Raw genomic sequence first — 16,960 nt, 5'->3', positions numbered from 1 at the left:
AAGAAACTGTGGATAACTAGTTTCCTCATTTCCTATAAAAACACTTATGGGAAATTTAAAGATGAGGTTTCCGGAGAAAAATAAGCTTACCATACAGTTAGCAGTTGCTGTACTTTTGTAATCATTGCTTCTGCCCCGCACCCCAAATTTTTCTTGTGAAATTAAAAAAGGAAGTATAAGTAGGCATTACTGAGAGGAAAATCTATGAAGGGGAAACAAAATCATTAAACTTTAGCAAATGGAAAACTTTCATAATGTTATAATTTTACACATTTAATTTTTCCTTCATATCACTTTGCTTCACTTAATTGATTTATATTAAAATGAAAGACAGAAAGAGAACAAAAAATTAAACAAAGCTTAAGAAAGCACTGTAGATTTATTAGCTAAGAAGACCCATCACTAAAGTGGGTCCTGCAATGACCTGAGTATTTTTCTATAAAATTTAAAAAATATAAAAGATAGGGATAAAAGAGAAAAACCAGTAAAATCAGCAGAAATCTGATAGTGGAGATGAAGTAAATAATACCATGTGTTGTAGCATTTAATGCAGACTTGTAAAGTAGAAGTGACAATCTTAAGGATTATCAAGAGAACCAAGGGGATTCAGTATAATCCTCTATGTATATAAGCTCCAAAGGACCAAGCAGCAGAAGTATATTATTCTTTGAGTTACAGTATATTACAAGTGGTTCTTGAGTTGCATATAATCTATGCTTTACTAAATTATATGTTGGCATCCATCCCTAAATGATTTTCCTTTGCTGGATTTAGATATCCATATATATAAGCTAATAAATAAGCCTTTCAATACTGCCAGCTCTTCGTTTTTAGCAATATTACAATTCTTATCAATATACACATGTTTGTGCAATTATCTGATTTTCTTTTGACTTTGTATGAGGTCATCATAGGCCTCATTAGGAGGATGAGACTTAAACCAAATGTAGATGAGGGAGTTATCTGAAGAATATCTGGTGGAAAAGTATTCCAGGCAGCAGGAACAGCTAAAGCAAAGGTCTTAAAGTGCCTGGCATATAAGGAGGTCAGTGTAGCTAGAACAAGGAAAGGATGGTGGGCAGTAGAGGACAGGTAGTAGGAGATGAAGTCAGATGGGTAATAGAGGGCAAATTATAGGCCATTGTAAGGACCTTGACTTTTATTCCTAATTAAATGGGGATGATTATAGGGTTTTAAATACAGAAGTGATATGATCAGACTTAAATTTTAAACTGGTCACTTTGGTCACTATGGTGAAGGTAGATTTGGGGATGGAAGGGAAAGGTAAAAGATGGGAGACCAATAAGGAGGCTATTGCACCTACCTAGAGATAATGTTAAGGTCTGGCAGATTCAGCAAAACAGAAGAAAACAAAACAGAACAGGATACAGTAATTTGAATTTCAGAGAAACAATGAACATTTTTAGTATCAGTATATCCCAAATATTACATGGGAAATACAGTAAAAAAAAAAAACCAAATAAACAAAATAAACCCATTATTTATTGTTTATTTGAAATTCAGATTTAAATGGATATCCCATATTTTTATTTGTCAACTGTAACTAGGATGGTAGCAGTACTAAAGTATTATAAAAAGTGGTCAGCTTCTGCATATATTTTGAAGATAGCACCAATACATTTGATAATTGGTTGGATGTGAGATATGAGATGCAAGGTATAAGAATATTAGTCAAGGATTACTTTAAGGTTTTTAAACTCAATAACTAGAAGGATAAGAGCTGCTGTCAGCTGGAATAGAGAAGGATGCAAGTGGAGCAAATTCATAGAGAAAGCAGGAATTCAGCTTTTGAATATGTTGAACTCTTAAGTTGGGTGGTAGATTAATGGTCATAGTTTTTATTGTTATGCATTATAACTTACATATATGTAACAAATATTATGTAAGAAAAATAAATAATAAAAATAATTAAAAATACTACTATCACAAGAGAAAAAGGAACTGATGAAAGCCAGGTGAAGTTGTGGATCTGACTGAAAAACTACTTAAAGGAAAGGCTAAGAAATCAGAAGTGTCTTGGTTTATTTTGAGACAGCTAGAGAAGATACTGCCTACCTGCATAATGTCCTCAATGCCTGGTGTTGTATATTTCTGTAGGAAGATTTGTTGTAAATTCTGAAAATAAGCATGAACATACGTATTTGAACTGTATATGATGCAATTACTTTTTCTGTTTTCTAGTGTTAAGACACGACCAGTGCGGATGCCTCCAGGGTATCAAGCAGAACTTGTTATTCAGTTGGTCTGGGTGGATGGTGAACCTCCACAACAGATTACTAGCCTTGCTGTAAGCTCGGCATATGGAATGTAAGTAGTTAATAGTCTTCTAATGTGTACTGTTTATCTGATATGTTTGATATATTTAAATGTTTCTTTTAAAATACTTAAGTGAAATCCTAAAAATGGAAAGAAGCCCTTACCTGGATTTTTATTAGATTGAAAATTGTACTAAGAAAAATAATAATTTAAATATAAACTGTGATTCTGTGTTCTTTCTTGATGTCAAACTTTAATAGTATCCCCACTTTTAATGTTGTTGGGAGGTTGTTAGGATTTTAATACACTCATACATGTTTGTTTGTTTGCTTTGTCTTTTCTATCCTTTCCCTCCTTGTGTTTCATTTTGGATACTTTCTTCTGACTTGTCTTTAAAAGTTCACTAATTCTTCAGTGCTGTCTAATCTAATGGTAGATTGACTCATGGAGTTCAATTTCAGTTATTTTTTAGTTCTAGACCTTCCATTTGGTTCTTTTTAAAGCTTTCTGTTACCTTCTTAAATTATCACTCTTGTCTTTTATTTCCTTGAACATGTCGAATATAGTTACTTTAAATATGTGTTTGATAACTCCATAACTGGTTTCTAGCTTAGCATTTGTCTTGGTTTTTGGTCACATTATATTGTCTTCATGTAACCTACGTTTGCTTTTTGATTTTGTTTCCGTTTTGTTTTTTTTAATTCAAAATTATATGAACATTATATACTCACATATATATATATATATTATAGAGAATATTATAGAGATAATTTGAGGTTCTAAATGATGTTATGATTCTCCAAAAAGTATTTTTCATTTCCTCTGACAGGCTAAACTGAGAGTCAGTAGAAAGTGCAGAACAGCATAATCCAGTCAGACATCCTGTCTTTGAAAGTTGGATTGTATTCCCTTTAAAAGCTAATTTAGTTCTAATTAATCCTTATTCCTAGGTTGTTGCCCTGCATAGAAGTTGTACCAAATTCTACTCCCACCAGCAATGTTTGAGAATACCTGATTCCCTACAACCTTTCTAACAATAGTATATAACCAAACTTTTAATCCCTGTCATTTTAAGTAAAAGGGAGTATATTATTATAATACTAACACTTCCCTTGTATCTTAAGTGAAATTGGACATCTTTTTCTCTATTGTGACATTTCTGTTTCTATTCTTTGTCCATTTTTTGGCAGAGTTGTTGTCTTTTAGATTTGTGAAAAATATTTACATAGTAAGTAAGTTAGCTTTCTCTGTGATGTAACCTATAGATACTTTCCTTTCTTTTGTTTCTTTTATGACTTTGTTTAGGATGGTTTTTTCCATGCAAAAATTTAAAAATTTTTAATTTAATTTTTAAATTCTATTTTTTTCTTTTATGGCTCTGGATTTTGTGTCATACTTAGAAAAGCCTTTTTCACTTCAAAATAATGAAGAATATTGTCCTATATCATTGTTTCTTTAATATATTTAAGTCTTTATCTGGAGTTTATTTAGGTATGAGGTATGAAATAGGGATTAAACTTTATTTCTTACCTGATGACTAAGAGTTATGCCAATACCACTTCCTGGATATTTCATCTTTCCCCTCTAAATTTGGAATCATCTTTTATCAAATAATACATTAAAATATATATATATTTGGCTCTATTTCTATACTTCCCAGTCTGCCCCTAAGCTAAGTCTCATGAGTTCTAAGAGAACTCCTTGAAGCCAGCTGAAAGGGTGAATACCTGAAGAAAACCTGTGTTCCTAGAATTTGGGGCGGGGGTAGATGTATGTGAATATGATATTGGGAGCTTGCTTCTTGGCTGAAAAATTCTTTGGTAGGAAAGCTGGCAGGAACAATCCATGGATGAGGGGAGGAAAGGAAGGGAGTGTGGGGACAGCTGATAATCCCATTGTTTGATATGGCAAGAAGATATGCTTATCTTTTAACCCGGGTAGTTATCACTGAAGTTGGCTGAGCTCAAGCCATTTTCAGGGTTCCCTACTTAGAGACTGACCTACAAAGGCAAGGCAATGCCAAAATTAAGAGCTATGAAGGTGTATTGCCAGGTTCAGGAGCTGAAGGTTGTTGGAATAAGTAAGTCAGGTAGAGAGCATATTTCCCTTATAAAGTTACTGTGGGGTTGACAGTCATTACAAAGCCTCTGAAGAACCTACACTTGTATGAGAAAGCTTGGACGCCTGCCTCATAGATACTCTCAACTGCCAAAAAACTCCAGTTCAATTGGCTATCCATGTATATTCCACCAAAGTTTTAGGAAGTAAGTAACAACAGTACTTATTTTCTTTCTGAGAACTTATTCCTCTTTCTGAGAATTGTGAAAGAAAAAAATCATATTCCTCTGATTTTATGAGGCCAACATAACCTGATGTCAAAACTTGAAAAGGGATTGGATCAAGATGGCAGAGTAGGAGGATGTGGAACTCATCACCCCCCACAAACAACTCAAAAATTCACCTACATGTGGAACAAGTCTCATGGAACTGGAAACTGTCAGAAGAATTCCTATACAACTAAAGCTGCAAGAAAGATTTCCATGTAACAGGGTAGGATGGAAAAAAGTCATAGGGTTGGGACCTCCACCCTGGGTAGGGAGCTGAAAGGTTGAGAAGGTCTGCACCTGTGGACCCTTACCCTGGGGGCTGAGTAGGTCAAGCCACAGACTGGAATTCCCAGTCCTGGGGCCCTACACAGAGGAGACAAGCCCCTTTGGCTGTAGATAGAACTGCCTGCCAAAACTGAATCAAGAAGAAACAGATAATTTGAACAGACTGATCACTAGAAGTGAAGTAGAATCTGTAATTAAAAAAACAAAAACAAACAAACAAAACAACCTCCCTGCACAGAAGTCAAGGACTGGATGGCTTCAGTGGGGAATTCTACCAAAATTACAAAGAAGGACTTATACCTGTCCTTCTCAAACTATTCCAGAAAATTGAAGAAGAGGGAACACTCCCAAATTCATTCTATGAAGCCACCATCACCCTGACACCAAAACCAGACAAATATACTACAAGACAAGAAAATTATAGGCCAATATCACTGATGAATATAGATGCAAAAATCCTTGACAAAATATTAGCAAACCAAATCCAACAATACGTAAAAAGGATCATACAACATGATCGAGTTGAATTCATTCCAGAGTCACAAGGATGGATGGTTCAACATACACAACTCAATCAATATGATACACCACATTAACAAAAGGAAAGACAAAAACCATGTGATCATCTCAGTAGACAAAGAAAGAGCATTTGACAAAATTCAGTATCCATTTATGATAAAAACTCTCATCAAAGTGGGTATAGAGGGAACATATCTCAACATCATAAAGGCCATTTATGACAAACCCACAACTCACATAATACTCAATGGTTAAAAGCTAAAAATTTTCCTATTAAATTCAGGAAGAAGACAAGGATACCCACTCTCACCACTTCTGTTCAACATAGTATTGGAAGTTCTAGCCACAGCCATCAGGCAAGAAAAAGAAATAAAAGGAATCCAAGTTGGAAGGGGAGAGGTAAAACTGTCACTATTTACAGGTGACATGATACTCTGTATAGAGAACCCTAAAGTCTTCACCCCAAAACTATTAGAACTAATAAATGTATTCAGCAAGGTCACAGGATACAAGATTAATATGCAGAAATTTGCTGCATTTCTATACACTAATAATGAAATATCAGAAAGAGAAATTTTTAAAAATCCCATGTAAAATTGCATCCAAAAAACAAAAAAAAAACCCTAGGAATAAACTTAACTGAAGAGGTGAAATACCTATATGCTGAAAGTATAAAACATTGATGTAGGAAATTGAAGATTATTCAAAGAAACAGAAATGTATCCCATGCTCTTGGATTGGAAGAATTAATATTGTTAAAATGGCCATACTACCCAAAGCAATCTACAGATTTATATGGAACCAGAAAAGACCCATAATTGCCAAAGCAATCCTGGGGGGAAAAAACAAGGCATACCCTTCCAGATTCTATACTATACTACAAATCGACTGTGATCAAAACAGTGTGGTAGGGCTTCCCTGGTGGCGCAGTGGTTGAGAGTCCGCCTGCCGATGCAGGGGACACGGGTTTGTGCCCCGGTCCGGGAAGATCCCACATGCCACGGAGCGGCTGGGCGCATGAGCCATGGCCACTGAGCCTGTGTGTCCGGAGCCTGTGCTTTGCAACGGGAGAGGCCACAACAGTGAGAAGCCCGCGTACCGCAAAAAAAAAAAAAACAACAGTGTGGTATTGGCACAAAAATAGACATATAGAACAATGGAACAGAATAGAGAGCCCAGAATAAACCTACACACCTATGGTCAATTAATCTATGACAAAGGAGGTAGGAATATACAATAGAGAAAAGACCGTTTCTTCAACAAGTGGTGTTGGGAAAGCTGGACAACTGCATATAAAACAATGAAATTAGAACATTCCCTCACACCATATACAAAAATAAACTTAAAATAGTTTAAAAACCTGAATGTAAGACATGACACCAAAACTCCTAGAAGAGAACATAGGCAAAACATTCTTTGACATAAAGTGTAGCAATATTTTCTTTGATTAGTCTCCCAAGGCAAAAGAAATCAATGCAAATGTAAAAGCTTTTGCACAGCAAAGGAAACCATCAATAAAATGAAAAGACAACCTATGGAATAGGAGAAAATATTTGCAAACTGTGCCTCCAACAAGGGGTTAATATCCAAAATATACAAACAGCTCATACAACTCAATATCAAACACACACACACACACACACACACACAAAGAATCCAATTTAAAAAATGGGCAGAAGACCTAAATAAACATTTTTCTAAAGAAGATGTACAGATAGCTAACAGGCATGTGAAAAGATGCTCAACATCGTTGATTATTAGAGAAATGCAAATCAAAACCACAATGAGTTATCACCTCACACTAATCAGAATGGCTGTCATCAAAAGGTCTACAAATAATAAATGTTGGAGAGGATGTGGAGAAAAGAGAACCCTTGTACAGTGTTCGAGAGAATGTAAATTGGTGCAGCTGCTATGGAAAATAGAATGGAGGTTTCTTAAAAAGCTAAAAGTAGAACTACCATATGATAAGCAATTCTACTACTGGGTATATATCCAGAAAAAATGAAAACTCTAATTTGAAAAGATACATGCACACCAATCAATGTTCATAGCAGCACTATTTACAATAGCCAAGACATGGAAGCAACCCAAATGCCCATCTATAGATGATTGGCTTAAGAAGATGTGGTACATATATACCATGGAATATTATTCAGACATAAAAAATGAATGAAATATTGCCATTTGCAGCAACATGGATGGGCCTAAAGAATATTATGCTTTGTGAAATAAGTCAGAGAAAGACAAATACTATATGATATCACTTGTATTGTAGAATCTAAAAAATATACACACGAATCTATATACAAAACAGAAACAGACTCACATACATAGAAAACAAATGTGTGGTTGCCAAAGGGTAGAGGGAAGAGGGGAGGGACAAATTAGGAGAATGGGGTTAACAAACACAACTACTATACATAAAATAGATAAGCACAAGGTTTTTACTGTATACCACATGGAATTATACGCAGTATCTTGTAATAACCTATAATGGAATATAATCTACAAAAAACCCAAATTACCATGCTGAAACTAACACAATACTATAAATCAACTATAGTTGAATTTAAAATTTTTTAAAATTAAAAAATAAAAATTTGAAAAAAGCATTACAAAAAGTGAAAATTATAAGTCCATATCATGCATGAACATAGATACAAAAATCCCAGCCAAACTATAAATAAATATAGCAATAAAAATATCATAATCGAGTTTGGTTTTATACCAGGAATGCAAGGTTTATTCAACATTTGAAATGAATCAGTGTAAATCATCACATTAATAGGATAACGTAGAAAAACATAATGATTAAGCCATAGATGAGAAAAGCAAAATAAACATTTACTAACAACTAACTAAAACAAGAAGGGAATTTCTTTAGTGTGATATATGGCAGCAAATATTATTCATACTTAAAAATGTTAAAAGCTTTACCTCTGGGATAAAAACAAGACAAGGATGACTGCTGTGACCACTTCTATTTTCATTGTACTGAGAAAGGTAAATAAATCAGTCGTATGGATTGGAAACAAAGGAAATGTAAAAAAAATCATTTAGCAGATAAATTATTAGAATTAGTAATTGAGTTTAACAAGGTTACTGGATACAGAGTCCAGGTAAAAAATAGACTATATTTTCATATACTTACAAAATAGTTAGAAACTAAAATTGTATAAAGATTTCATCTACAATAAAATAAAAATAATAAAAGATCTAGGAATAAATCTAATAAAAGATATTTAAGACTTCTACCCAGAAAACTATAAAACTTAAGATAAATTTAAGAACCTAAACCATGGAATGAAAAATTCAGCAGTAGTGTAAAGATGACAATTTTTCACAAATTGATCTATAGATATACCAGAATACCAATATAAATTTCAGCTGATATTTTCCCTTCTAAAACGTACAGAGAAATGCAAAGGGCCACAACTAGCTGAGACAGTATTAAAGAAAAACAGAATTAGAAGACTGCTCTACTTGAAAACAAGACTTACTAAATAAAGCTGTATTAGTCATGACAGTGTTCTTATTGGTGCAGGATAGACAAATAGACCAATGAACAGAATAAAGAGCACAGAAATAGATACAAGCATATTTAGCCAAATTGGTTCTGCAGAGCAATGGAGGAAATGACAGGTTCCCTGCCACCCAATAAGTAGTACAAAGTCAATTGAAAAATTATATAGAAAAAATGAAATTTGACTCTTCCACTGTACACAAAGATTCTAGAAAGTGTAATAGGAGAGTTTCTTCATAATACTTGGGTTAAGGAATTATTTCTTAAACAGTACTCAAAAAGTATAAACCATAGAGGAAAACATTAAGAATTTCTTGGGGGCTTCCCTGGTGGTGCAGTGGTTGAGAGTCCGCCTGCCGATGCAGGGGACACGGGTTCGTGCCCCGGTCCGGGAGGATCCCACATGCCACGGAGCGGCTGGGCCCGTGAGCCATGGTCGCTGAGCCTGCGCGTCTGGAGCCTGAGCTCCGCAATGGGAGAGGCCACAGCAGTGAGAGGCCTGCGTACCGCAAAAAAACAAACAAACAAAAGAATTTCTTGGAAAAAAATGCACAATTAAGAGAGTGAAATGGCAGGACAAGGAAGAGATATTTGGATTAATTTTATCTGACAGTGGACTCCTATCCAGAGTGTAAACAGAATCATCAATAAGGAAAATATAACTCAATAGCAAAAAATGCAGAAGAAATTTGAACAAACATGTCATAAAAGAGAGTATCTAAATGACATATATTTTCATATTTATATGAAAAGGTACACCATTACCATTGGTAATGTTGGTAGTGTTTGCAATGATATTGGGTATCAAGAACTCTCAAACGCTGCTGCTAAGAGGGTAAATTGGTGAATCTACTTTATAAAGTTGTTAACTTTATTTACTTCATTTTAGCATACCTATGTATGCATGCCCTACAACCCAGAAGTTTCATTTCTAGGTATATACCCAATGAAATGCAAGCACATATGCACCAAATGACAGTAGCATTATTTGCAATGGCAGTTTTATATTTATAATAGTCCCAAACTACAAACAAATGACCATCAGAGTAGACTGAATAAATAAATTGTATTATATTAATCCAGTTGAATTCTACAGCAATGAAATGAATTAACTTCATTTATGTGCAACAATATTTTAGAAAAAAGTGAAACATTTATCAACAGCAAGCAAAACTGATTTTTGGTGTATGTAGGAAGTCAGATTTGGGGAGACGAGAGAGGAGCAAAAATCAGGAGATGCACAGCACAGCTGCTGGTAACATTCTATTTCTTGATGTAGTGGTAATTATTTAAGGTTGTTCACTTTCTGATAATTCATTGAAGTGTACAATTTCATTTATGTGTCTTATACTTGAATTAAAGAGTAAAATATAAAGTTTTTTTCAAATAATTGAGTAATTTTATTTCTAGAAATTTATCCTGTAAATATACTCAATATTTGAATGCAAAGTAATTTATAAAGGATATTCATTATTGTGTTGTTAATAGCAAAAGACTAGAAGCAACCTTGTTGTCTGTAACAAAATTCTAAGTAAATAAATTAGAGTATACACAAATATTTTGAAGCCATTTAAAAAACTAGCTTCCTATGAATTTATATAAATAATTACCAAAATATATAGTAAACTTTATAAAATCAAGATTCATGATATTATTTGCACCAGGCAAAATTTGTTTATCTGTAATATGCTATAAACATCCAGAATACATTTCTATATGCTATAAGCTCCCAGAATACATTAAAAATTTCTGTAAATTGATATGAAAAATAACCCAATCAAAAGTAAGCAAAGTATGTAAACAAAAGAAATACAAATGGCTAACAAACCTGAAAAGATTCTCAACGACACTAACAACAAGGAAAAAGAAAAATGAAATAACAAAATAGTGATTTTTGCTTATTATATGAGTAAATTTTTAAAGATTACTAGTATTTTCTGTTAACAGTGTTAGAAAGTAGATCCTCACATATACATATATTTTATTTTTTTAAATAAAACTAAGCATATCTTTTGACTCTAAAAATCTAACCTTACTGAAATTTTAATAATTCCTGGAGACTGTCACTTATGCACAAAGTTTGTCGAAGGATGTTCTTTGCATCATTATATATAATAGCAAGATATTTGGAACCCATGTAAAAGTCCATAAATAGGAAGATATTTTTTTAATGTTACTTTTATACTATAGAATACAATGCAAAAGTTAAAAAACACAGCAAGGAAATACCTCTTACACATATTTTAGTGAAAACAAGAAAGTTATAGAACAAATATCTACTTGTTAAAATATAGAAAAAGGCCAAGAGGATATAAACAAAACTGTTCGTGGAAGTAATCTGAAAAGGGGATTGGCATACAGTGGGTTGATTTAAGGGAACTTTCATTTTATAGTTATTGTTTCAATTTTTTAAAGTAAGAATATTTTCAAGTGTAATTTTTAAAACTTAAAAAAAACCAAGAAGAAATAGCACTATGCCTCTGAAAAGTACCTTCCTTTGGGAGTTGGGGATGTGAGGTGGTGAGAATCATCAGATATCAAAAATGACTATAAAAGCTTGGACCTTTGAAAATAATTACTCCCTAGAATTCAGGGGGAAAAATGCGCTACCCTCATTCAGTTTATATTCTAGTCAGGGTATTTAATAATGGAAATATTAATATACTGTGACTTGAAAGTCATTTAAAAGAGTAAATATAGAAATTGATAGAATGCAGCAAAGTAACTGAGAGAACAAAATGAGTGTAAAAAAGAGCATGAGAAATCAAAGTCATTGAAGGAATCTTATGAGAAGATAAAGTGTGACTACTTCACTTTTATTCCAAAGATAAAAGGAAGTATGTTGAGTCAGCTTTTCTATTATTATCAGCTCTTTCTCCTCCCATCATTTCCAGAGGATACAGAACGATGGAGCTTTGATAATTAGGCTTAGTGGAGAGCTCTGTTTTTTTATTTGTTTGTTTTTACTTACTAAGATAGTCTAGTATAGAGTTAAAGAGCATTAACACTAGAGCCAGATTCTTTGAGACTCAAATCCTAATTCTGCTTCTTTCTAGCTGTTGGATCTTAGAAAAGTTACTTAAGCTTTTTGTGCTCAGTTTCTTTTTCTGTAAAATGACAATAAAATGTTGAGAGGATTAAATAAATATATTAACACATATAAAGTATAATCTGTTAGGCTTAGAGCAGGATACACATGACATATTCAAAATAGAATAATTTGAGGAGTTTTTATAAATTGATTATTTATCTAGGATGTAGAGAAACAACATGAGCTAATGTAGTGTTCCAGAGCTAGAAAGAACAGTACTTTATTACCACCTGTCAAAGGATAACTCAGACATACTTAATTGTTACCACATTATTTACTTGAATACAAAGTAAACCAATATGTCGATTTTGTCTAATACATACAAAACAGAATTTATATATGAGAAAGGAGAAAGCAGAGAAAGAAAAACCACAGACACTTTCTAAATAATGAACTTTGCGTTTTCCATTAAAATGGTAATGGGTTAGCAGCTAACAAAGAGACCAGTCAGGGTATTTGCTGTTGGGCAACTGTATGAATCATTAACTAAAGCAGTTTTAGTTATATATGGCATCTCCAGAAGACCTTAGCTGTTTAATTTGTGACCTATATGTAAAAGACATTTTCTGCATTATGTTTGTCATCATTTAGGAATACTTCCATCTGAAATATGCCAGGTCTGTACCATTTTTCTTGTTAGAATTTCTCAATTCCACCCTTTTGGTCAAACTCAACCCCCTCAGCTGACTGACTACGAGGGCCTCAGCCTCTTTACAAAGCAGATAATTTGTTGAATAGTGCCCCAGATCAGTGATTTTGTAGCAGCATTTAAGTACCTGGATATCAGACATCAAAGAAGGAGAAAAACATAAGGACAATCACAATTATTATAAAAAAGATTTGAAACCACTTGCTGTCCAATATCCTAGTTGGCCTAAGTCTAACCCAGAGAATAAGTCCCAAGGATTAGTGTAATCAAGTTTAGCCAACTGAGTAGCCCTATTTTCCCATTGATTATTGATTGTTCTACTCTTTTGAGCAATTTATCAAAGGTCAACTCTTAAGTCAGAAACTTTGCAAGATTAAGATTTTCCCCTTACAAGCTAGTTAATTAGCCTTGCCACACTTTTGTGTGTATAGTGACAGAAGACAGGCATATGTGTCAGAGACAAAGATAGTTTATCATTGATAGCAAAACCAGCAGCTAGAGCAACATCTTGCATCAGTTCCTGACCCTCAGTCCCAACATGTTAACATGGTGAGGAACAGAAGGTTCCTGCATGTGCAGTGGTATAACGAGAACGCAAGTTTTTAAAACTCAGATCTGAAAATAGTTCTGCTGGTGGTCTATCCATTCTCCCATCTGGAGAAAGAAACCTTATCTTTACTCTGGAATGTAAGAAAATCTTCTCTGGGGAAGAAAGGGAGAGGTCTTTATCTTTACTCCCTTGGAGTGTCTTCAGGGAGGGAGCTACCTCGAAGCCTGGGATGTCTGGGAACGTTATACAAACGTCCTTAACTTGGCTGTAAATGCCTTCACTAAGAAGACCCGGAGGATTAACGGAATTATTCATGGAGAATGGTCTGCAAACAACAGTGTGATGTGGTACCTATTGTACATTGTTATTTAGGAATAATTTACTCAATTTGGTTATGTTAGTCTGTGAGGCCCTTAAAGCTTGAATTGTTTTACTTGCCGTTTGAGTCTATGATCAGAGACAATTTGTAGATCTCTCCTTTTTCTTTAGGAATTTTTTTTTGCTGTAATAGAGATTCTTGTAAGAACCTTTGAAATCTAGATTTGGGGGTATATTACCATATTGGACTTTTAATAAGATGTGAGTAACTGAGGGTTTTTCTCTGAACTTGGAAAGATAACAAATTTAAGAGTTGAAAAGTGATCTATATCACTGTGTATTTCTTAAGAACAAGGACATTCTTTTACAGCATAAGTATAGTACATTCCCAGAACAGAATCAAATCCAGGCTCTTACATCTTAGTTTTCATTTCTTAATTTCCTTTAATCTGGGATAGTTCCTCAGCATTTGTTTTTTTTTTTTTACTTTGATATTTTTCAAGAGTACAGACCAGTTATTTTGTTTAATGTACTTCAGTTGGAGTTTGTCTGATACTTTCTCGTGATTAGAATCAAATTAAGCATTTTGGCAGGTATAGCACAGAAGGCAGTGTCTTCCTTAGTTTGTCATATCAAAAGGCACTTGAAAATAGTTTATCCTAACATTAGTCGTGATAATTTTGATTGTTTGGTGAAGATGATGCCCACTAGGTTTCACCGTTATAACGTTATTATTTTCCTTTGTAAATGGTAAGTAATTTATGGGGAGATTTGTGAAATTATGTAAAAATTTTATCCAAGTTTCACTCATTAGTTTTAGTATCCGTTGGTGATTTTCTAACTCCATTATTTCCTCTACATTTATTCATAAGCATTTTACTGGTTAGAGAGTATAACCTCCTATCTTACATAAATATTTACTTATTCATTTGTTTATATCACTATGGAATCATGAATTTCTATTTTATTCAATGAGATAAGATCTGTTATTATCATTTGTTATTGTGATGCTCAAATTGTTCCAGATTCAGCCCTATGGGACCCTATCAAGATGGCTTCTGTGTCCTTTTTATACATACCCATCATTTTTTCAGCAGGTTCTTATTTTCTCGTGCTCCATAACATTTCATATTTATCTTTTTTTTTTTCTTTTTGTGACTGGTTTATTTTCACTTAGCATTATGTGCTCAAGGTTTATCCATGTTGTGGCATATTGCAGAATTTCCTTCCTTTTTATATTTTTATATTTATATATTTTTAATTGAAGTGTAGTTGATTTACAATGTTGTGCCAATCACTGCTGTGCAGCAATGACTCAGTTATACACATATATTCTTTTTCTAATATTCTTTTTCATTATGGTTTATCACAGGATATTAAATATAGTTCCCTGTCCTATACAGTAGGACCTTGTTGTTTATCTGTCCTTATATATAGTAGTTTACATCTGCTAATCCCAAACTCCAAGTCCTTCCGACCCTCCCCCTCCCGCTTGGCAACCACAAGTCCGTTCTCTATGTCTGTTTCTGTTTCCTAGGTAGGTTCATTTGTGTCCTATTTTAGATTCCACATGTAAGTGATATCATATGGTATTTGTCTTTCTCTTTCTGACTTATTTCACTTAGTATGATAATCTCTAGTTGCATCCATGTTGCTGCAAATGGCATTATTTCATTTTTTATGGCTGAGTAGTATTCCATAGTATATATGTACCACATCTTCTTTATCCATTCATCTGTCAATGGACATTTAGGTTGTTTCTGTGTTTTGACTATTGTGAATAGTGCTGCTATGAACATAAGAGTGCATGTATCTTTTTGAATTATAGTTTGTTCAGGTATATGCACAGGAGTGGGATTGCTGGATCATATGGTAATTTTATTTTTAGTTTTCTGAGGAACCTCCACACTGTTTTCCATAGTGCCTGCACCAACTTACATTCCCACCAACAGTGTAGGAGGGTTCCCTTTTCTCCACACCCTCTCCAGCATTTGTTATTTGTAGACTTTTTAATGATGGCCATTCTGAATGGTGTGAGGTGGTACCTCATTGTAGTTTTGACTTGCATTTCTCTAATAATTAATGATGTTGAGCATCTTTTCATGTGCCTACTGGCCATCTGTATGTCATCTTTGGAGAAATGTCTATTAAGGTCTTCTGCCCATTTTTTGATTGTTTTGTTGTTGTTCACTGGTATGAGCTGTTTGTATATTTTGGAGATTAAGCCTCTGTCTGTACCATCATTTGCAAATATTTTCTCCCATTCTGTAGGTTGTCTTTTTTTTTTTTATGGTTTCCTTTGCTGTGCAAAAGCCTGTAGGTTTGATTAGGTCCCATTTGTTTATTTTTGTTTTTATTTCTATTGCCTTGGGAGACTGACCTAAGAAAACATTGGTTCTATTTATGTCAGAGAATGTTTTGCCTGTGCTCTCTTCTAGGAGTTTTATGGTGTCATGTGTTATGTTTAAGTCTTTAAGCCATCTTGACTTTACTTTTGTGCATGGTGTGAGGGTGTAGTCTAACTACATTGATTTACATGCAGCTGTCCAACTTTCCCAGCAGCACTTGCTGAAGAGACTGTCTTTTTCCCATTTTATATTCTTGCCTCCTTTGTCGAAGATTGACTGTAGGTGTGTGGGTTTATTTCTGGGCTCTCTATTCTGTTCTGTTGATCCATATGTCTGCTTTTGTACCAATACCACACTGTTTTGATTACTTTAGCTTTGTAGTATTGTCTGAAGTATGGGAGAGTTATGCCTTCTGCTTTTTTTTTTTCCCCTCAGGATTGCTTTGGCAATTCTGGGTCTTCTATGGTTCTGTAAAAATATTTAGATTGTTTTATATTTATCTTATAGATTCCTTGCCCTAACCCTGGAATCAAATTTTTGCAAGGAACTCTGGTTCCTTTTATTAGAGAATTATAAACCAGTATGTATGTGGGTATATGTGTATGTGTATATATGTATATATGCACACACACACACATACTCAAATATATGTATATATATAGTTGATCCTTGAACAACATGGATTTGAACTGCACGGGTCCACTTATCCATGGAATTTTTTCAATAAATACTACAATACTACACCATTGTGGTTGATTGAATCCAAGGATATGGACCCACAGATATAGAGGGCCAACTACAAAGTTATATGGGAATTTCAATGCAGAGGGTTGGCACCCCTAACCCATCTTCCATGTTGTTCAAGGATCAACTGTATAAATATGTTTGTATGTGTATATATGTATACATATATATATATACACACACACACATATATGTATACACACAAGTTTGTATCAGATACTGGTTTCTAAATAATATTCACCAATATATAAAAACATATACATATGTATGTATATGTGTGTGCATGAGTGTCCAATCCTTTTATTGCTTGGAAGTTTACCAATATA

At 33.9% G+C, this 16,960-nt stretch overlaps 1 protein-coding gene across 4 annotated transcripts in view; it reads left to right on the top strand.

Moving 5' to 3' along the window:
* Positions 1–16,960, top strand: part of STXBP5L (syntaxin binding protein 5L) — a gene marked incomplete at both ends in the record, with an annotated part of 357,252 nt that overhangs the window by 223,568 nt on the left and 116,724 nt on the right. For all 4 annotated transcript variants that reach the window (XM_082655376.1, XM_082655374.1, XM_082655375.1 and 1 more), the window contains one exon: positions 2,203–2,328. In XM_082655376.1, the coding sequence (XP_082511502.1) occupies positions 2,203–2,328 (126 nt within the window). The remainder of the gene's footprint in view (positions 1–2,202; positions 2,329–16,960) is intronic.

This window comes from Grampus griseus (genome assembly GCF_964374135.1).
Source record: "Grampus griseus genome assembly, chromosome: 5".
NCBI classification, from domain to species: Eukaryota; Metazoa; Chordata; class Mammalia; order Artiodactyla; family Delphinidae; genus Grampus; species Grampus griseus.
This window is presented reverse-complemented; position numbering and strand designations above follow the sequence as displayed.